The sequence below is a fragment of the Dermacentor variabilis genome, chromosome 3 (genome assembly GCF_050947875.1).
Source record: "Dermacentor variabilis isolate Ectoservices chromosome 3, ASM5094787v1, whole genome shotgun sequence".
In the NCBI taxonomy this organism is placed as follows: domain Eukaryota; kingdom Metazoa; phylum Arthropoda; class Arachnida; order Ixodida; family Ixodidae; genus Dermacentor; species Dermacentor variabilis.
Genome location: NC_134570.1, coordinates 189,134,396 through 189,156,631, shown reverse-complemented (window position 1 = coordinate 189,156,631; position 22,236 = coordinate 189,134,396). Strand labels below are relative to the sequence as shown.

General features: G+C 45.7%; 1 protein-coding gene across 4 annotated transcripts in view; it reads right to left on the bottom strand.

Moving 5' to 3' along the window:
* Window positions 1-457: 457 nt before the first annotated feature.
* The window catches only part of LOC142576571 (3-oxoacyl-[acyl-carrier-protein] reductase FabG-like), a 112,965-nt gene continuing 91,186 nt past the window's right edge, over window positions 458-22,236 (bottom strand). For 3 of the 4 annotated variants that reach the window (XM_075686750.1, XM_075686749.1, XM_075686752.1), the window contains 3 exons: window positions 13,430-13,466; window positions 3,114-3,177; window positions 458-822 (listed from right to left, as the gene is read on the bottom strand). In XM_075686750.1, coding sequence (XP_075542865.1) covers window positions 649-822; window positions 3,114-3,177; window positions 13,430-13,466 — 275 coding nt within the window. In that variant the 3' untranslated portion in view covers window positions 458-648. The remainder of the gene's footprint in view (window positions 823-3,113; window positions 3,178-13,429; window positions 13,467-22,236) is intronic. The other variant, XM_075686751.1, reaches the window with a different exon arrangement.

Below are 22,236 nucleotides of genomic sequence, written 5' to 3'. Positions count from 1 at the left end.
TGACCGCGTAAGTTCTGTCGCACACGTTGGGCAGCAGAACGTGCGTGCAATAGCCGGCAGCAGAGAAGCAGCTGTTGCGAATGACTTTTGGGCGGATTTCATCTGAAAAATCACAAGCGCACAACACCAGCTTCGCCGCATCCACATAACCATCTCTCACCGCTCTACCTTACCTGAACATGTCACAGTAAGCTCACCAAAAGGGGCTCGCGAAAAATAGAGACGAGAAAGATAAATAACAGGCAGGGAGGTAAACCAAGGACAAAGCCCGTTTGGCTACACGATACTTAGGGAAGGGGCAATGGCAGAAAAAAGTTTCGCAGAAGAGAAAAGCCGCTGTTGGTGGAAGCATATATCTTTCATTATGACAAGGAGAAAATAGGACATGCCCTGCAGTTGAACCTGCTTACGGCCGCGCCACGAAATGAGGTGCTGTAAAAGGTAACTCAGAACAAAATTTGTATGCACGCAAAACATATTTATTTGTGTATAAACAATATGCATATGCTCCTTAATGATTCTTGATGAATATGTGTTCATATCATGCGCCAGTGCAATGCCAATACTTTTTCCTGTTCCCTTGTGCATCACTGGCCAACGCCGCCTATGTATCATGACTTGCTATCACGTTGCCCTTTAGGTCTCCCTTCAGAGATTACGACGGTTGAGGGTCGAGAACAGCTGCAAGCCACCGTCGACGGGCATTGTAATTCCAGTGACGAAGGAGGCGTCGTCCGAGGCCAGGAATGCGATGCAGCGGGCAACCTCGTCCGCGGTGCCTGGCCTGCCCAAGGCGTGTGCGGTACCCGTGAGCTCCAGCGTCTGCGCGGATGCGCAAGCTAGAAGATGAACACATTTAGTCATAGCACTCCTGGAGACGTAGTAAAATAACGAACCGAAATGGTCTGCACCACTGCCCAACTTAAGCGGTCTAGCTCAGGGCATCATTATGTATCTATGTTCTAATAAATAAATTGTATTGATACTTCAGATACTCCATTTGGGGATTTACATAAGGGGTGGGCATACCTAGTAGGTGATATTTTTGACGAATGTCTTGAAAGACCACTGACTGGAGTGGTGCTTGGCTTCAGCGGGAACACGATTCCAAGCGAATATCTGAGCGCTATCACCTACCCCCCGGCGAGAGCGGTGCAAGTAGTCATCCCCTATGCCACGTCACGCCAGCGCCGGACATCCCTAGTTTGTAACTGGTGCTGCTGTTAAAATGCCACAAGCGAAATATTGCGGGTTCATGCCTGATACTTCGTCGTGAGTTACAGACCTACCACGACTCGAGGCGTCGTTTGCGTATAAAATTTACGGGTGATAGCCATAGAGCTTCCCACAAAAACTAGCGGAAATAACCCAGGCAAAGGCGGACCCATAGGCGAGGTCCCATGGGTACACCTCTCTCGGAATTAATATTTTAAAACAGAAACCGCGCAGGCAATCGGTGTGCGCGTCTCAGGATCCGATATTGCATCTTTAAGAGCAACTCGCATATGTGGTAGTTTTTCACGTGAGACTTTTTACGTGCGCGAAGGCAAAAAAGGAACAGTATGTTTCTCTTTGTTGCATCTTTTTTTTTTTCCTGTGTAGGGAAGCCAACTGGACGCCTTTGCAGGTAACTTTACTGCATTCTTCGCATCATATTATTCCTGTCACATTCTTTTTATTGCTAAACATTGGCGAGTCTGATTAGGCAACTAAGGCTCCTTTGTTTCTTGTTCGTTTTGCAATGGAACAATTTTTTTTTCTGTACACGCTTTCTTGTTACTTGACCTCGAGTCAGTCATTCCGGTAATGGGAGACAGGCGCGTGCCTACATTTCTACACGGATGCAAATTAGTGCATGCGGTGAGGCCATTTTGCGCACGCAGAACATTGCGAGACGGCGCCGCCGAGCGCCAAGTACTTCATTGTAAAGTGTCTTGTAGAGTGACTCCTTTCCGACGAGAATGTCACCTGGATGACATCAAAACTTCAACTTTGTTAAGTATGACGGTGGGTTATCAAGCCGACTTTGTCAAACGCTCTTTAGGTCAGGCTAGTTCATTTTTTAGAATGTACAGAGACGCCACCAGTCCACCTAGTCGGTCTGGTATAGACTGTCAGCCATTTGGTCAGCTACATATTTATTTATTCATTTTTTTCAGTATACCCTAAATACCATCTCACAGAGATTATTAAATCAAGGACAGGGGAGGGGGCACGCAACGCAGTTTTAATATTGACATTGGCAGAAAAGAAAAACAGAAAACACCGCACTGATGTAGTGCATGCCCTGAAAAAAAGATTGCTAAAACAAGAAACACTGCCAACTGTTATATAAGCAGAGGACATGTGTTAAAAGATAGAAAAATATAAACACTGGAATTATACATTACCACCACAGGAATTATACTTTAGTAAACCGAATACACTGTTAACGACATGTAAATACATGACTCATGTGAAGAAGAAAAAAGATCTGGAAGAAGAAATCTGCACAGGAATAACAGCACTAAAGACACAGGATGCGTGTGAAAAATGTTTTTGAAATTCTTTACAGTTACGTTCAGTGGCGATGTGATAAGGCAGTGTATTCAATTAAGCTGCAATGCCTGGTATGAAAGACAGATGCATTGTTACCTTCTCAGTGCCTATTTCTAAATGCTCGTATAAATGCTTCTTTTTAACTACGTCCGTGACTTTGTAGCTCTGTGTGGTTGTATTAGTGTTCAAGTTCGACAACCCTTTAAGTCCGCACGAAGCCATTTCAACCTACTCGAAACGCTCGAGAGTGGCAAAGTTGGTATTCCACAAGTAACAAACATTGCAGCGCGAAGGAAGACACAGTTGTGACTAGGGGACGGTCACATGGAGCCTTTCCGTGTCTGTCCTATCGTCACTGTTTTTCCATCGTGCACCAACTTTATTATGTACTCGACATGCCTCTCTCTGCAAAGCTCTCAACAGTATACTGGCAGCCTTGGAAACTTCAAACAGAAAAAAAACACAACAATGTGCAGCGCCAGCACTTTCGGTGAATGCACACTAGAGAAGAAGCAATGTTGCTGGGTAGGCGGTGCTTAAGAACATAATTAGGAAAAAATAATTTTAACACACACCCGCATATGGTCTTCCAAACTGGCCCCAGGCTGTTTTCCCATGGGGGTCTTGATGACCGCTGGGCTGGATAAGACGAAACAAAGCGAGATGAATCTTGAATTTTCATAGTGCTATTGTAAAGGCGAAGGGATGGCAAATCAACTTGTCATTGTGAGCGCATTGAACCGCCAGCAACTCCAGGTTAAGCGGTAAGGAATAAAAACCGGATAACACTTAAGGCTTAGTGGATTGAGCAAAGTGCTGGACAAACCTCATTTTTAAATAGACGTTTACGTATGTCTTTCAGCCTATGTGAGTTGGCTCGTGGGCAGGGGCTCTGTTACGGCGCGCATATGTGCGTGCGCTTATTATTCTCTAAACACGGAAGGTAATCGTCGAACTCTGTCTTACTTAATAATATATCCGTGTAGTGGTAACTTGAAATAATTATTGCGGACCCGAGGACTTATGTATTTGTTCGTGTACGTTTTTCTCCTTAACAGCGTAAGCAAAGAAAGCAAGCATGTCCGGTAACTTTAGTGAGGCATAAACTTTGCATCCAGCGGAGGGACATTTACAGACGCCAAGCGTTTTTTCGGAGACAAAGTTTAACGTTATAGTATGTAAGACATGGCACCTGGCACTGAACTCTAGAGATGTTCCCGCTGTAAAATTCAATTAAGCTATGACTACCTTCACCTATATTATAAATTATTGAAGATGCAAGCCAGCGCGGCTCTCGCCGTTATTGACGGCAACGTGTGACGTTTACATGTTCAAAAGTGGTAAAATGTACACCGTAATAAAATTTCTCACATTTACAATCTACTTGTGGCAATATACCCAGGAATTAGCAAAACCATATTTTTCCGGTGTCCTATTTTTTTTTTCTTTCTTTGCGCCAACATGGCGTATCCAGCTTAACGAATTCGACATTCGCGCCTAGACGTATCTGTGATGCACAACTTAAGGAATGACAAAAAGAACTATTACGGTCTGAGACTGTCGTTTCACCTCGGCACCTGGGGCGCGATCGGAGATCTTTGTTTAATACGCGTCCTGTTCGGTTGCTGCAACGTCACAAGGTGGTAGTATGGTAAGTTTCTGAGAACGGGGCGGAGAGAGCAGCTAATCGGCAAGCGGTGAACTCCCCGGAAGTTTACTTCCCTTGTTTGTCGTCTGCTTGCAGACAGTGTGCTGCAAAGCGAAATGTTTCTCGTCTTCCAATGAATGAAATCTTTATCTAAAAATTAATTTTTTTCCCAAGCATAAACAAAGTTTTCAAATAGTACTTTATGTGAATTACTGTACTTAATAACTATTAGTTTTTCGACGTCGTCCTCAGGTGGTGTCGCGCATAGCGAGAAGAAAAGAGAAAAAAAGAAACGACGAGAACAGTGGCGCACTTATCAAGAGGCAGCAACAACATTCCAGTGGCTCGCGTGTACGGATGATGGGATCGATTTCGCTGTGCAAACAACACACTATTCGTTTCGAGAAACGAAAGCGACGCCGGAATTTTCTTTCTACTATTTCTTCAAAGGCGTTTCACACCGTCACCCGCTCTCCTTCCTTCCCGAGCAACGCCGGCGCAACAACCTAAGTTCCCAACGCAAGCGCCATTTTCTCGAATTAAACAATGGATTCGATCCTAACGTTCCATTCCACCAGACGTGCCATGCGAAGCCGGTTTCGTAAAGAGCGTATGATCGCTCCAATCTTCCCAACTCACCTCGCGTTCGGCGCCTAGCAGACGGCGTGCTCTGTGGCAAGATGATGGACAGGAGCATGTCGTCATTGTGACGTCATCAAAAACCTGGCCGCGCCCCGCGGCTAGTGACGTCAGCGCGGAGTAGGCCAATCGCGCGCGATGGTAACCGAACGAACGCGCCGAACAACGATCTCCAATTGCCCCCCTGGAAACACGTGCGCTTTGTATCAGCAGTATCTCGCAGACGCCAGCTACTTGCTCGGCTGGCAATGACTTGGCGATTTTGCTAGACGCCTGGCCAGACAGCTCGTCGGCTTTGCGGATAAGATGTCTGGTGGAGATAACTGCTCCCGCGAAGCTTCCATTTAATATTCTTGAAGGATTTCCTTATTTGTGCATAAATATGGCTGGGGGATTGCGTATGCGTCAGCGTTCTCTTGCATAGGTTTCCCATAGAGAAATAAATTCAAGAAGAGGGGACACTCGGCAAAAACTGGCAACAGGAAAGACATCACGCCTAGTGTCAACTCCGTCCGTTAGGTGACGCGAGCATCGGAAAAAAAGAATGGGAAATGAACTTACAGAAAACGTTTTATTTTTTATTCTTCCCCGCTAAAGCTAAAAAGTTTTGCGTATAAATGAACTTATACTTCGCGACCTATTTTTCTTGTGTCACCTACACTCATACTCTCTTAAGCATAGTTACACCCTTTGGAATGTATCCCTGCCACACTACGATAATGGTCATCTGCCTTGCTTGCGCTTTCTTTCTTGAAAACGCCGCGCCCTGTACTTTCCTGTCGGGAATGCAATGTCCCGCTGATAACGCGCGTGCCGTTCGTTACTGAGAAGTACCGGCCTCGCCGCGTTAAAGAAAGGAAATGCGGACAACGCAGATGACGATTATTGTTGTGTGGCAGAAATACACCCCAAAGGGTGTACCTTTGTGTACACACTTAAAAAGGTTGCACCTTTTGGGGTGTATATTTGTCCCACAACAATAATCGCCATCTGCCTTGCTTGCGTTTCCTTTCCTGAAAACTCGGCGCTCGCTCCTTTCCTGTCGAGAATGCTGCGTCACACTGATAACGCGCATGCCGTTCGTGACTGGAAAGTGCCGGGCTCGCAGCGATAAAGAAAGGAAACGCGGGCAACACGGATGGCGATTATTGTTGTGGGACAAGATACGCCCCAAATGGTGTAAATTTTTCGAAGAGTGTAAAAGCGTAGACAAAAGGTACTCTCTTTGGGGTGTATATCTGCGATACAAAGATAATCGCCCTCTGCCTTGCTTGCGCTTATTTCTTGAAAACACCGCGCCTGCTCCTTTCCTATCGGGAATGCTATGGCATGCTGATAACGCGCATGTCGTTGGTTAATGGAAAGTACCGGCCTCGCCGCGTTAGAGAAAGGAAGCGCGGACAAGACAGATGACGATTATCGTTCTGTGGCAAAAGGGTGTAATTTTGCTTAAGAGTGTAGCAACAAGCTAGCGGCGCGCCAGACACGCGATACGCATGCGTGATTTTCCAGACATGCCACCGAAGCGAGCGAGGCCGGCTGCGCATGTGAAGCTCGCCTGCTCGTGACCCGTCTCTTTCGTATGTAGCCCGTTTGTCGGGATCCCGGCGTTTTCTGGCATTCCGTCTGCATTTTGAAACAGCACCGCTGCACTACAGGACTACAGCAAGGTGAGAAATTTTGTTTGACAGTCTGCGACGCACTTCAAGCACATTTAGGCTTACTGCACAAAACTGAACCTATATAATGACACAGTTATCTAAAAACAGCTCCGCCGTCCGAGCCTAGTTAATTTGCGTTAATTGCTCGTACTGGGAGATGTTTGCACACTTTCTCTGAGCCCAAGCATTATAATAACTCATTTCTTAATCAAAAATAACGTACAGCGCGAAGGATAAGGACAGCGATAGACGACATACACAGCGCTGTCCATATCGCTGTCCTTGTCCTTCGCGCTGTACGTTATTTTTGATCATAAATTACCAACTAGCCCAAGCAACCACCCTAGCTCATTTCGTAGTTTTTGGGCACGCACGCCGCACCTGGGTTTGTGACGAAAAGCACATCGGCCGTGGGACGTAGTTTCGCGTGTACTGAGTCTCACCGGGACAAGTTTCGGCGCTTTCTCTGACCACAGACATTATGTAACTAATTTCGCTACTTTTCGGAGTACTTTGCAAGCACAGTGACCGCGCTCGGTGCAGATGCGCAGTTAGCGAAAAGCAGCTCAGCTGTGGGCCGCAGTTAGTTTCGCGTATACTGAATCTTACTTGGCGAAGTTCCTGGCGCATTCCTTCACGAAAAAAAATTATTGTAATTCATTTCTTGACCTTTGAGATATCTTGAGGCATGCTCGCCGCGTCTGGGATTGTGAAGCTGTTGGCAAGAAAGGAAGCCGGCCGTGTTGAGTTAGTTTTGCGTGTGGTGAATTTTAGTGGGAAAGTTTGTGACGCTTTTTATGGCCCTGCGACTATGTATACCACAATTCAGTACTCAAGCTTGTCGAAAAGGAGACGAGCGATTGCCAAGAGTGATAACACGGCAGTGTGTTGCTTGAGCAGGCATGGCACGTAAAAGATAACGCCAAGGAGCTCAAGAACTTGACATTTCTGTATTCTGACCGACTGTAAACAGGCTTTGCACCCACGACTCTGTCATGAGGGTGACTAGAAGGCATTCTGCAAGCGTGTAACATGGTCTGGCTGAGACCCTGTGTTGTAGCCACCTCTGTGCACTTGTCGTATACTATCGCGTCGAGAGGCCAAGTTGTTTTGGAAATGCGCAGTCACCCGTGTATGTGTGCTCTGAAAGTGCAGGAAATAATGCCCGTGAAGTGAGGGATACTTGAAAATCGGATGTTTTCAGATTTTATGGCATTCTTTGGTAGGAGTCTATTTGCTATGAAATGTATTTAAAAGTGAATTTATCTGTAAAGCCGCTCATTCACCGCTTACGCACGGTTCGCCTCTACACGCAATATTTCTGTTAGGTCAATATACCCAAAGGATACATGCTTGTAATTTACTTCTTTTCAGCTGATGGTATCCCGTGGAGCTTCGTACGGCGACGACTGCTGTCTACGTGGTGCCCTAGCTTTGGAGAAATGCACATGAAGCCCGGAACGAGTATTTATTCAGACAAAAATAAACATTTCATCATTTCAGAAGACGTCTTGCACTTTCTTTATGAAATTGCACGAACAGATTCGCCGGAGGCTTGTAAAGATCGTTCGCAATCGCTTTTACTAAATAATAAAACGATTCCGCGCCAAGGCCGCGCGTGGTTCAGCAGTAGAAGGCAAAAAAAAAATGCCACGCCAATCAGCGGAGCCGGCGTGGCATGTACCAACTGGCGTCACAAAACGCACGCGTCCTAAACCGAAACTGGAAGGTGTTAATACCATCCGCTTGGTGCGCTGCAGTGAATTCGGCCGCTGGGCTATAGGGGAGTGTCCACTCTTGTTGAAATTTCTTTCTCTATGGGTTTCCTATGGAAGTGGTTGGATGCATTGTTTAAGAGCATGGTGTAAGAAATACGCTCTTCAGGTGGGCACACTGGACGGCTTGGATGCGAGGCGCGATCGACCACATGATGCAATAACAGTTCAAGCGCGTTATCCCACGGCGACAGCGACTATGTGTCGGCAACTTGAACAAGGCGAATGTTTACCTTCCATTGGTGTAGCAAGCGGCATTGTCTCTGAATGCGGGTAATCTGCATTCAGTGACAAGTGCAGGCTGATGTTCCAAACGTGGCCGCCCATTCCTCTCCGCCAGCGACATACTTCCTCCGCGTTGCTTAATCAGTTAGATTTTCCCGTTAAGTGGCGATTGCTATAGCAACGAGAGATAAAACGCTTTCGGTCTCGAAATTGCGTCGTCCCACCGATTGTCGCTGCCGTCAGAGAATCGACGCGCGCTACGTTGATACCGTTATCGATCGCGCCTCTCGAGTGTCCTCACCTAAAAACAATTTGCGACACCGTGTTTTAGAGGAAGCTTTAGCTAGGCCATATCTCCGATGCCGGCTAGTCGAGTAAATGTAATACGCAAGAAGGCTTCTGACAAAACCGCTGAACCAGTTTGGATGATCTTTGCAACATTTAGGAGAGAAAGCGAAACCATATTGACTGCAGTGAACAGAATTGTTATTTAGGGCGTAAAATTCTTTCCAAGAATTGTCGTAAATCGCTAAATCTTAACAAAACTTGCGGAGTTTACGAATTCGTAATTGAGCATTAAAAACAAAAATCGCATTGCTATCAACTCCATCTGTTAGAGCCTCTAAAACAGACAAATTTGACGTATAAATTTAAAACTTATGGGAACTGATTATGTGAATTGATTACGATATTTGAAAGGGATTTGTAAATGTCATATTCAGAACCTCTTTTATATTTCACGTTGACATATCACATATCGTTTTTTATCCACTTTACATGTATTATTAGGTACAGGTTACAGAATTGCGATACCTTTTTAGTTGCTTAGATACAGAGTTGTGTACTTCAAGTATTGTGTCTTGAAATCTTGCACTTTTCATGGGCTGTAAACATATTGACTTCTAAATAAAAAATTCACTTGCTGAGATCACTACAGTTACTTTCTTTTTCTTTTGCTTTAACCTAACTCAATGAATTCGGTGCAGTGGTTGCTCAGAAAAACGATTGCCGATTTCCCATGTATTAAAGAGGAGCCCCTGCAGTAAAGCTTCCACTTGAGTTCCCACTTCCCCATTACAAACCTTGAACGCTAGATTACTGAAACGACACTGAAATGCCCAGTTCGGCACAATGGAATATATATCCTCAATTGTTTGAACCGCCATTCTCTTACTTGGTTGTTCGTTTACTGATAGCGAAACTGACTCATGTTGTCCTTCAAGTAGCTAATACTTATCCACAGTAATCAATTAAGAGATGTGCCTACATGAAGACAAGCGTCAATTGTTGCCCTGATAAGAACCCTGATCGAAACGTTAGCTGAAGAGGTATTCCTAGGTTGCCCACAGTTTATGATTTAAAGTATATTTCCGTGTGTTCCTGTGGTCCATTTGGATTCTAGTAGCTGAGATCTACCAAGGGCACAATTTATCCGTGTTTTTTTCCTTAATATGTGCCCTCAAGAAATTGTGTTTCTGATTCAGTGCTCGAGGCACTTGAGTTTGCCGCACTTAACCGCCACCGTCAAGTTTTTGGGTAGCTAACTGTCCATTAGAATATTTTGGGCCCACTGAATCTTGTCTTTGTTCTGAACACCTGTACTCGTGACAGCAAAAATCTATCTTGAGACTTCCGATATCTGCAGCTGAGTCTCCAGTTGCACGTGTCCCGCGTTTCTTATGTACATTTCCTTGTTATAGCACACAGCAGCGCTACAGCATCGCTGCTTGTCGAAGTGACTTGGCGCCAGTTTCGCCACGTGACGCTTGTTTGCGAAAGCTGCCCCAAACCGGATGCACAGTGGCATGTAGCTCAAGGTACTGGTAATTGAACGATTCGATGTGCTGACAAGGAGTTCTGCCATACATAACTTGGCGGAACCATGGCAACTGCACCGACTTACTCAATTATATCAGTTATCGGATAAGCGGAATTTCAATATGCGAAAGTGTTTATACCTTTGGTACTTGTTTTTTTAGAACTGAAGCTTCATCTTTTTCGCAACACATTTCCTGCAAGTGGGATCATTGGTTCACTAACCTAAGCTTTGCCACATGAAATGAATTTCCCAAGAGGGTAATCATTAAACATTATGTGAAATTTAACGCCATTTCTCACACATTTTTCGTTTATTTAGCACAGTTTAAATTCTGAGGGAGAGAGAGAGAGAGAGAGAGATAGAACTTATTTGAAGGAAATCAGAGAGGTCGACCGGATACTAGCGTGCTCTTGCTTGCTATTCAGCACAGGGGGAGGGGGAACGGGCATGCAAATTCTGGATATGCGAGGTGTATATGACACAGAAGAAGAGTTCACAGTGATGACGGCAACTTCGCATTCTCATGGTTATTAGCAAACTAAAAATAAGATCACCCGCAAGTGTCATCCGCCATCCAGAGCATAGCTGCAGGAGTCACGAATAGAATTGAAACTTCATAAAAATGCGCAATGGGGAAGTTTGTGTGTAGGCTTCTCCTGCGTGAGCAGCACAGGTTGCAAGAAAATTCTTTAAATTATGTGAAAAACGACGATGCGCGGCTCCAGTACGTTGAAGATATGCGCGCCGCTTTTAGCGGCTGGTGTCTGGAGAGCGAAAAAAAATGTAGCGCATTGATTCTATCAAGTATTTCAAGATATTTTTAACGCGATAACGTTAAGGTGGTCGTGTCGCAGAAAAGTCGTGTCATCGTCGTCGGCGGCGTTGACCGTGAGCGAAAAATGGCGGAAGGCAATTTATAAATAAAAACAACTTGCAAGGTGGGCTGGGTGGGAATCGAACCAGGGTCTCCGGAGTGTGAGACGCTACCACTCAGCCATGAGTTCGATGCTTGAAAGCGGGACAAAAGCGCCTCTAGTGAATGCTGTGTTGCCTTACAAACATGCCGTAGAAAGTTATACTGCGGTGTATATCGGTAATTATGAGCATCTAAATTACAGAAGTCGTAGCTAAACGCGTAGCGAAGAACGTTTCTGCTACATTTCTTCTGCGCTTGGCAAGCACGCAGAGCCGTCTTGCGGCAAACACAGAAGACCCCCTCCTCACAATGTACGGCGCTGCCCTGACAGCTGGCGCGCCACACGCCCGCTTCTAGAGGACGATCCCATGGAGGCGTCAGCCCCATGTTCGTGTCCGGCTTCATGGCGCGTCGCGGCCCGGCTGTCCGTGCCGATGACTACGTTCGGCTCGCGTAGATCGTTTCTCCCTCCGAGACACTGAGTTCTTTGGTTCGCTCTGCTTGCTCAGGCGCACATTTCGTCTTTGTGTGACTCAAGAGCATGCCGAGAGAATGAGTGGGCGGTGCGAACGGGGTGCGATAACCCTATCGCGTTCCACTCTTGAAGGCGAAGCTTAAGCGTCCTCCAATTTTTTTCTACGCTTTATTCTCATTCAATTTAGGCTCCTTGCTTGCCTGTAGGGTTGCCGGTTTCAGCAGACTTAGTATCCTAAAATTCTGACAAATTCTGTGTTCACCTTCGTAGAAATGGCGCAAAACGCGAAAACACACAGTAGTAAATTAGTACAATTTATACGAGGATGAAACAGTACCAACTATGCAAACAAAACAGTCTACCTAAATTTTGGGGTTTCACGGGAAAGAAACACGATATTACTTTATGCATGCCGTAGCAGGAGGCCCCGGAATAACTCTGACCACTTGGGTTTCTTTGGCGCTCACCTATAACTAAGTAAGCGAGCGTTTTTGAACTTCGTTATCATTGAAAACGCGACTTCGAGCTCAGTAGGGCGGCGGTATATACTCTGAGGTGCCCCGGTGAATAATTCTCGTTTAGAACACAAACTCATTCTCGGATATTATCTTTACAAATCTTTAAATTACCACTAAAATCAGCAATTTCTTGTATCGTTCCATTCTGTACAATTGCATGCATGACAAGGCCCACATGGAAAAGAATATAGTTTCATTTTCGTGTTTAACGCAAAAGGCCACTCTATTCAATAACGTCCCGGCTTTAAAAGAACCGATACCTGGGCATGTTGGTGTCCATTCATCTTCAGAACAAAGTGCCGATACAGGAGAGACGAAGTGAAGCGAAAACCAGCGCCAGTCATTCTAACATTCTAAAGATCAATGTAGAGCCATGGCTGCTGGATAAAAAAAAAATTAAAAAAGACGCGGCCTGCCGTGTGCATCGGAAATGGTGTTGGTTGATTGGTTAGTAGGGGTTTAATGGCGCAAAGGCTACTCAGGCCATGCTGCGCCAGTCACAAGACAATAAAGAACACAACGTTGAAGTGGTAAACCTGTGTTACATCATAGTTGGTGTATATAACCAGTTGTCCCTAAAAAGATAAACAAGTTAGTAAATAGCACTAGCGAGCCATCTGCTAGCAATAGCGCAGGGCGTATAGGTATATTCAGTCGGTGACTATTGTATGGGATCAGCACAGAAAATGCGCCGGGAATGCGCTTGGAACGCCGTAGCCCGACGAGTCCCATGCCCGCTAACTAGCGCTGTTGGACCCTCTTGAGTGGCCGAGAATTCAACTATGATGGCCGTCACGTTCGCTCCCATTGCAGCCATCCTGACGCGGCACGCCGCGCCTTTTTTTTTTTTTTTATGCAGCTGTCGGGATACCGCCCTTGCTTGTTTTAACTGGCACGTTTTGCTGCGTCGTTTTGCTTTATAGCCATACATTATTTACCCTGAAACTACCTCTACACTACCTTTGAATGAACTCTTTTTGAAATGTTAACCTTCCTACGAAGGCCTTCTGGAGGCTCAGTGCACTTGTGCCAGGCTATTATATACACGGAGGGAATGCGAGACGTGCTAACGTTCGAAGTATTTCATGACCAGCGAGGTCTGTTCGTTGCGTTCCGTGCGTAGATCCTGCGCATGCGATGGAGCGAGCGGTTGCCAAGCACAACGAAGTCATCATCAAGAAGACCAAAAACGGAAACATAGTGTATTTCACTTACTTGACGGTGTTCACGCGCACCCCAAATGGCGCATTCTCTGTAAATAGATAACACGTAAAAATAAAATAAATTAGAGAACAACCTCTACTATTGAAGTGCCATCAGTAATAAGAAGGGATGAATTAACAGCGCGGATGACTACTACTGAATCCCTAACTCGATGTGGCTCACTGCATTGTCACCAGCTGGCTGAACGGATGAATTCGCCGTTCAGAGAGATCATGTATTTGCGTTCGTCTGGGCTAGGGGTCACACCATTCAGGTATTAAGGCTCTAATTCATCCTAGATAAACTGTGCGATAGCGAGCGATGAATAACTTAAAGAGACGAGTGAGCGCTTATGCTTAATTATTGACTCTATTGATAAAAAGGTATAAAATATAATATATTTACTAAAAAAAATAAACTTCCAACTTGCGTGGCAAGTCCTCGAGGCAAATTAAAAAAAAATGGAAAGAGGCCTAGGTCTCAAATCTGCTGTGCACAAATAAGGTTTATTCCTCCTCCTCCTCTTGTCAATGATTTGCACAGAAACAGCATACATAGTCAAAAAACAGACAAAAGAAATGAATCCGGTCTAAGCGCAAGGAAGGGAGACAAAACGTTATTAAACGTTCTTGCTGGAGACAAGGGAGGCGGGGGCCGGGAGACAAGCCCCACTGGAGCTGCCTTGCTCAGGCGGAGGCCAGATCTTGAGACTTGGCGGCGTCGTCGGCCAGCCGAACTGCCCAGACTTCGTCCTCTGGGCATGAACTGAGGAGTGGGGGGCACTGTTTTTAATGGAGTGTGTCACTGCGGGACATGCCCAGTTAATGGGTTTGACGGAACATGGTTATAAGGCGCGTTTTGAGGACAATACTGTCGAGGTCGGCGCGAGCCGCCCCACACGCTTTGCATAGTGGTGCGCAAGCATCTGCGTAGATGTGAGTGTACAGCGAGTGTGTGAGGATTGTGCGTGTCCGTAATAGTCGCCATGTTTTCGACTAGTGCTCATTGAGTGACTTGACTGGAGGTGGGTACATCATTCTTGCCTTACAGTAACGCAGCAGGATTTCACAATATACAACCATTCTGTCTTCCGCGTGGCCGCGTCAGGAGACGACTGCTTCGTCTTGGGTCTTCTGGGGTGCAGTTTGTCGGGGGTGGGGGTGGGGGAGGGGGGGGGGGCTTTCGCTGCTCTGATGACGGGTGACGCGCGCGGTGAAAGATTTCTCGAGAAGCGTCGTGAGTGACTTTGTTACCGGCATTGGTGCGAGAGCGGGCTTTCCTGTTTTCAGTACACATGTTCTTTCCATGAGCAATTATGTGACAAGATTGTAACTCAACGTCGATGTACTCGGAGCGTCTGCACAACATGTGTTGCTTTTCTTTGCGGGACTTTGTTCCATGTAATTCCGTACGTGTTTTACTGATATTCTAGTACCAATAAATTAAGTTGTATGGCTAGCGGGTGCAGGTTTTGGACCACAAACGTGGCGCAGCAATAAGGACGGGCACAGTGCTGGGCAGTATCGTAGATACTGCCCAGCACTGTGCCTTTGATAATCTCTTAGATACTCTTTGGGTATTTTGTATCTTTATCATGATGCATCTAGGCAGGCTTGTGTCATAAGATACAAGATAATGCTATCGAAACATCGCCGTGCGAAACTATAAACGTTGGCTGAACTCTTCTTCTCAAGCTGATACCGCTGCCACTAGGCCACCTGAATAAGTAAATAATTTGGTAACGAACGCTTTACGCCCGCACATAAGCAGAATTTGATAGGTCATTGTACTCATTGTGCAGAGAGTGCATGAAGATGCACTCTCTGTATACCCGATGCGTCACAGAAAAAAATGTCGCTACCATCGTTGTAGGTGCTGTACACCTGTCCGGTGTTTGCGTAATGCTTAAATGGTAATACATTTACGGATAAAGCAGAACATCACAGCGGTATTTGCGCCATCGTGCAGATGGTCCTTATTGATGTTCTAGTAATTATACTCCCTTTCAGGCTTCAGGCACAACGCTGTGGAGGCTAGAGAAACATTTTGCAGTGGTTGCGTCCATACTCATAAAAAGTTCAATGTTCTTGATAGTAATTGTGCGAAACTGCCCTTTATATAGGCTCCGTATTATATTTAAAATATTTAATACTTGGAAACAAACAAAGTATGGTATACGGCTATGTAATGCGCCGTCTTAGATCAATTTGTTTTTCGTTACGTTTCGATTCGCTTCTTTATTGGCAGCTCCTCCTCGCAGGACAGTCTGCGGAAACAGGCATTTGGTGTGTTGCAAGACCACGTGCCCGAGCACACGAGCGTTTGACTCTGCCACATTTAACCACGCGTGGTTTAGCCGTGTTCGGAGAAAAGGGGATCCTGGGGGTTGAGCCGAAGCTGAGTGTTTGGGCATTTAAGGCCCTTCGGTGGAGGCAGCACACCGCTTTGGAACCCGCCATGGGGACTCAGTGGCTATGGTGTTAGGCTGCTGAGCACGAGGTCGCGGGACCGAATCTCGGCCACTGCGGCCGCATTTCGATGGGGGTGGAACGTGAAAACACCCGTGTACCCAGATTTATGTGCACGTTACAGAACCCCAGGTGGTCGAAATTTGTGGAGTCCTCTACTACGGCATGCCTCATAATCAGAAAGTGGTTTTGGCACGTAAAACCCCATGATTAAAAAAAACACACCCCTTTGGCCTCGGCTTCACGTAGACGGCATTCCCGGACTGACCCACAAGGGGTAAATCGGTAGTGGCCTTTTCCTGTCCTCCTCTGCCTTTGTTTTCTTGTCCTCCTTTGCTTCCTCTATCTTTCTCCCGCATTTTCAATATTTCCCGCCCCCCTCTCCTTATATCATTTTACTTCCGATTCTCCGGGCAGCAAGGGTTAACCTTGTGGGACATAGCTACTCTCTGTTATTCATATATGGTCATAGCAGTGGTGTACAGCTCGCGTATGCAGGGCCTGTCTTCAGGTTTCGCAGCGTCCCCTGGGTGGGCTCCTTGGTGGGTGGCTAGAGCTGGTGCAGAAAATTTTATCTATACCTATGGTACGTTCGTATGCACCACTGTGTGCTCGCCCTCAGAAACGAGGGTGCACCGAAGAAGTGTTGAAGTTCTTTGGCCGAAATATTGACAGCTTTCCACGATTTAATGTAATGCATTCTGAGAAAAAGGAAAGCCCAGCGAAATTTACCTGTCATTTATTGGTTGCGAAAACAGTGAGTGATGTTCTTGGTTCCGGTTATAAACTCTAAAAGTTGGCAAAGGGCGAGCTTCTGGAGCTCTGCTATAAGAAGCAACATAAAAAGCTAACTATTCTTGTTTCTTTGGGGGACATTCCAGTGAGTGGCACCCCCCACCGTTCTGGGAATACCATTCGTAGCGACATTTGTGATGATGATCTGATGGAGTTTACTCAGAGGGAACTTTTGGAGGGATGAAGTGACCAGAACGTAATAAATGTGACAACTAAGACGAGGCGTGATGGTAAAGTGCTCCGAACCAAACATCTAATTCGAACATACCGTTCAAGGGTGCTTCTCGAGGTCATCGAGATAGATTATCTACAGCTCTGAGTCAGACCATATATCTCGAATCCCGAATCCCCTGCATTGCTTCAAATGCCGCAGGTTTGGCCAGAATTCTCAGAACTGCCGAAGCCGACTAACCTGCGCCAAATGCACACGTGCACATCCGTCCGAATCATGTGAGAATGCTCCACACTCTGTGAATTGTGATGCTGAGCACGCTGCGTAATCGCGGCCCCACCCACCAGGGAAGGAAAAAGACATCGCTACAATTAAAGTTAAAGAGAATATATCATTCAAGGAGGCACAAGGGCGGGTGTCTAATCTGTTGAAGTGAAGCGCCAAGGGGCGGCGTCACAACGGTCCCCCGGCGGCTGTCCGGACTACGCACCGTGAGCTGGCGGCGACGCCATCCGTCCCCTCGGCGGCTGCGACTAGCACTGCTCAGCTATTTCAGAACAAGGGGCCGTTGACCTCCGGGCTGGTGGCCTCGAGGGTCTCGTCACTTGAGAAGAGACCCTCTCATCAAACAAACCGCTCAGAAGAGCGGGTGTCCAGCGTCTCAGAACAGGCGATGGACACAACACCCCTTCAGAAGGCGCCCTTAGCGCCGCAAGAGTGGCGCAAATCTCCGGACCACTCCAAAAAAGACAAACCTCTCATTACGGAGTCAGGAAAGGGCCCTGTGAGCTAACTCCTTTTTCTTAAACGCACAGTACAAAAGACCACATTAAACATGGATACACATAGATCACGCTGGAGTGTCACAGGTCTCCTCCACAACCACGATGGCATCTGAGAACTCCTATATAAGTGTAATCCAAAGGTGCTGTGTGCTCAAGAGACACATTTAAAGCCCACGTAAACAAATACCGGCTATAAAGCACACGTAAACTACCGGCTATAGCCCTTTCTTCCTGCTGTACTTACGGTTACCCCGGTACGCACTCGACACTGTTTTAACTTTCTGTAGTCACGACAATCCCACCGTCGCTGAGACTCTCTGCCTTGCCGAAGAAGCTCGTCGTATTACTCATTTGCGCACTTTGCATCGCAGGGCAGATAAAAAGCAAGCTACGAGATTCGCCCCCATCCGGTAACCTATGGCCCTTGTGATTTGGTCTGGCTGTGGACTCCAGTACGGAAACGCCGGCTATGCGAAAAGCTTTTACCTATAACATATAACATAGCTCACCTCATATAACATAGCCCACCTGTAACATAGCTCGCCTCACGGCGAGTGGTAGAAGAGCTGCCAAGACCCAAGTGGTCTATGTCGCCCGCTTGAAATTGTTCACTTCAAGACAAATGGTCAAGGAAAACTGTTGCTTGGGCTAGTCGGTTCATGCTTGAAGTAGTAAAGGCAAGGCGCAGAAGACCAGGACTCAGGAAGAACACAAACGACAGGACCGGAGTCACTCACAACTAAGTTTTTTTTCGCAACAAGCCTGCCCTATGCCGGTTATTCACGCCGAGTCACGCATAAACTTTAGAAGTAAAAAACAGCAATCTATCGACCATTCAGGAATGTTATCTGGCACATATTATCGAATGAGCAAACAAGAACCACACGTGGATCAGCACAGGAGGCAATTGATCTAGTATAGTCTTTTTCCAAGCCAACGGGGACAAAAAACCAGACATAAAAAGTACCGTCTACACTTCACTACCAGCCAATCTATCCACTACATAACACGCTTCAAACGCCTAAGGCCCAGTCAGTGATAAAACCCGCACGACTATGGGAATAATGACCAACAAATAACACGGAAAAAACAAGAAAAATGCGTCTAAGTACAGTGTTAGCATCAAAAATAAAATCTCTAATAGTCACTAACCAAAAGAATTGATAAAACATGTGACCGCGCGAAAAAAGAAACACGTGACAAACAATGAAATGGACAGAAGTGATAAACGATAAAGGTCCATAGAAAAGCGTCTGCGTCAAAAAACAAGGTGCAACAAAAAATTAAGAGCCAGTAGAAAATCGTTAGCAAAACAAAAACTAGTTAAATAAAAAGAAGACAGACGGTAAAACCAAATGAAATCACTCTAACATGAGGCCTAAATGAAACCTTCTAAGCAAGCAAGCATTTCCTAGCAAGTATTTTTGTGCATACGCGCTTCAAGCTACATGATGTAGATATATAATAACACACTTGTGAATGTATCGAAGTATCTTAAGGTATAAATGGATAGTATCATATCGGATACAATTATTGCTTTAGTATCTTATATCTGTATCTCAAATGCTTGTTGCCCGACTATCTTGTATAGCATAGTGATACAAGTGCAAAATATTTTTGCCCAACCCTGGACGCGGACGATGAAAACCTGGGCCTGCCCATGTTGTTTCTGTCGCCTGTGTCCCTATTTCTACGCCGTAATTCTGGTCAGATATCTAGTACCAGTGCCGTATTCATCATCATCATCAGCCTGGTTACGCCCACTGCAGGGAAAGGCCTCTGCCATACTTCTCCAACTATCCCGGTCATGTACTAATTGTGGCCATGTTGTCCCTGCAAACTTCTTAATCTCATACGCCCACCTAACTTATTGCTGCCCCCTGCTACGCTTCCCTTCCCTTGGAATCCAGTCCGTAACCCTTAATGACCATCGGTTATCTTCCCTCGTCATTACACGTCCTGCCCATGCCCATTTCTTTTTCTTGATTTCAACAAAGATGTCATTAGCTCGCGTTTGTTCCCTCACCCAATCTGCTACTTTCTATCCCTTAACATTACACCAGTCATTCTTCTTTCCATAGCTCGTTGCGTCGTCCTCAATTTAAGTAGAAACCTTTTCGTAAGCCTCCAGGTTTCTGCCCCCTACGTGAGTACTGGTAAGACACAGCTGTTATACACTTTTCTCTTGAGGGATAATGACAACCTGTTGTTCATGATTTGAGAATGCCTGCCAAATGCACCCCAGCCCATTCTTATTCTTCTGATTAGTTCAGTCTCATGATCCGGATCCGCAGTCACTACATGCCCTAAGTAGATGTATTCCCTTACCACTTCTAGTGCCTCGTTACCTATCGTAAACTGCTGTTCTCTTCCGAGGCTGTTAAATATTGCTTCAGTTTTTTGCAGATTAATTTTTAGACCCACCCTTCTGCTTTGCCTCTCCAGGTCACTGAGCATGAATTGCAATTGGTGCCCTAAGTTACTAAGCAAGGCAACATCAGCGATTCGCAAGTTACTAAGGTATTCTCGATTAACACTTATCCCCAATTCTTGCCAATCGAGGACTCTGAATACCTCCTATAAACACGCTGTGAATAGCGCTGGAGAGATGTTATCTCCCTGCCTGACGCCTTTTTTATTGGAATTTTGTTGCTTTCTTTATGGAGGACTACGGTGGCTGTGAAGCCGCTATAGATATCTTTCAGTATGTTTACACACGGCTCATCTATACACCGATTCCTTAATTCTTTCATGACTGCTGATGTTTCGACTGAATCAAACGCTTTCTCGTATTCAATGAAAGCTATATATAAAGGTTGGTTATATTCCGCATATTTCTCTATCACCTTATTGATAGTGTGAATATGGTTTCTTGTTGAGAAGCCTTTACGGAATAATGCCTGGTCCTTTGGTTGACAGAAGTCTAAAGTGTTCCTGATTCTGTTTGTGATTACCTTAGTAAATACTTTGTAGGTAACGAATAGTAAGCTGATCGGTCTATAATGTTTCAAGTCTTTGGCATCCCCTTTCTTCTGGAATAAGATTATGTTAGCGTTCTTGCAAGATTCCGTAAGCTCATAGTCATGAGGCATTGCGTATATAGGGTGGGCAGTTTTTCTACAATAATCTGCCCACCATCCTTCACCAAATCTGCTGTTACCTGAGCTTCCCCAGCTGCCTTCCTCCTTTTCATAGCTCCCAAGGCTTTATTTACCTCTTACGACGTTACTTGTTGGATGTCAAATTCCTCTAGAATATTCTCTCTTCCATTAACGTCGTGGGTGCCACTGGTACTGTATAAATCTCTACATAATTCCCCAGCCGCTTGAACTATCTCATCCATAGTAGTAATGATACTGCCGGCTTTGTCTCTTAACGCATACATCTGATTCTTGCCTATTCCTAGTTTCTTCTTGACTGCTTTTAGGCAAGGGAAGTTAGGAGGGCGCAAGAAGCATATACAGTGCTAAAGAACGGGCACGTCCGGTGCTACCGGGGCTTAGCGGAGAGCCGAGAAATAGGAGTCGGATTCCTGATTAATAAAGATATAGCTCGTAACATACAGGAATTCTATAGCATTAGCGAGAGGGTGGCAGGTGTTATGAAACTTAATAAGAGGTACAAATTGAAGGTCGTACAGGTCTACACCCCTACATCCAGTCATGAGGACCAGGAAGTCGAAAGCTTCGATGAACACGTCGAATCGGCGATGGGTAAAGTCAAAACAAAATACGCTATTCTGATGGGCGACTTCAATGCCAGTGTAGGCAAGAAGCAGGCTGGAGACAAGTCAGTGGGGGAATGTGGCATAGGCTCTAGGAATAGCAGGGGAGAGTTATTACTAGAGTTTGCAGAAAAGAATAATATGTGGATAATGAATACCTTCTTCCGCAAGCGGGATAGCCGAAAGTGGACGTGGAGGAGCCCGAATGGCGACACTAGAAATGAAACAAACTTTATACTCTGCGCTAACCCTGGCATGATACAAGATGTGGACGTGCTCGGCAAGGTGCGCTGCAGTGACCATAGGATGGTAAGAACTCGAAATAGCCTAGACTTGAGGAGGGAACGGAAGAAATCGGTACATAAGAAGCCTGTCAAAGAGTTAGCAGTAAGAGGGAAAATAGAAGAATTCCGGATGAAGCTACAGAACAGGTATTCGGCTTTAACTCAGGAAGAGGACCTTAGTGATGAAACAATGAACGACAATCTTATGGGCATCATTAAGTAGTGTGCAATAGAAGTCGGTGGTAACTGCGTTAGACAGGAGACCAGTAAGCTATCGGAGGAGACGAAATATCTGATCAAGAAACTCCAATGTATGAAAGCCTCTAACCCTACAGCTAGATTAGAACGGGCAGAAATCAACAAGCGTAATATATCTGGCATAAGGATGTATAATATGGATAGAATTGAACATCCTCTCAGGAACTGAGGAATACTGTATTAATTATGATTTACTGCTCGTGTTCGACCACACATAATCGCGCTGTTCAAATCTATTCGTCGCCACATTATCTCAAGTTTCGCTGTAACAGGCGCTTCGCTTCGGCGCAACCCTATTGCAAGAGCACCGGGTTGGTTCTACTTTCACATGAG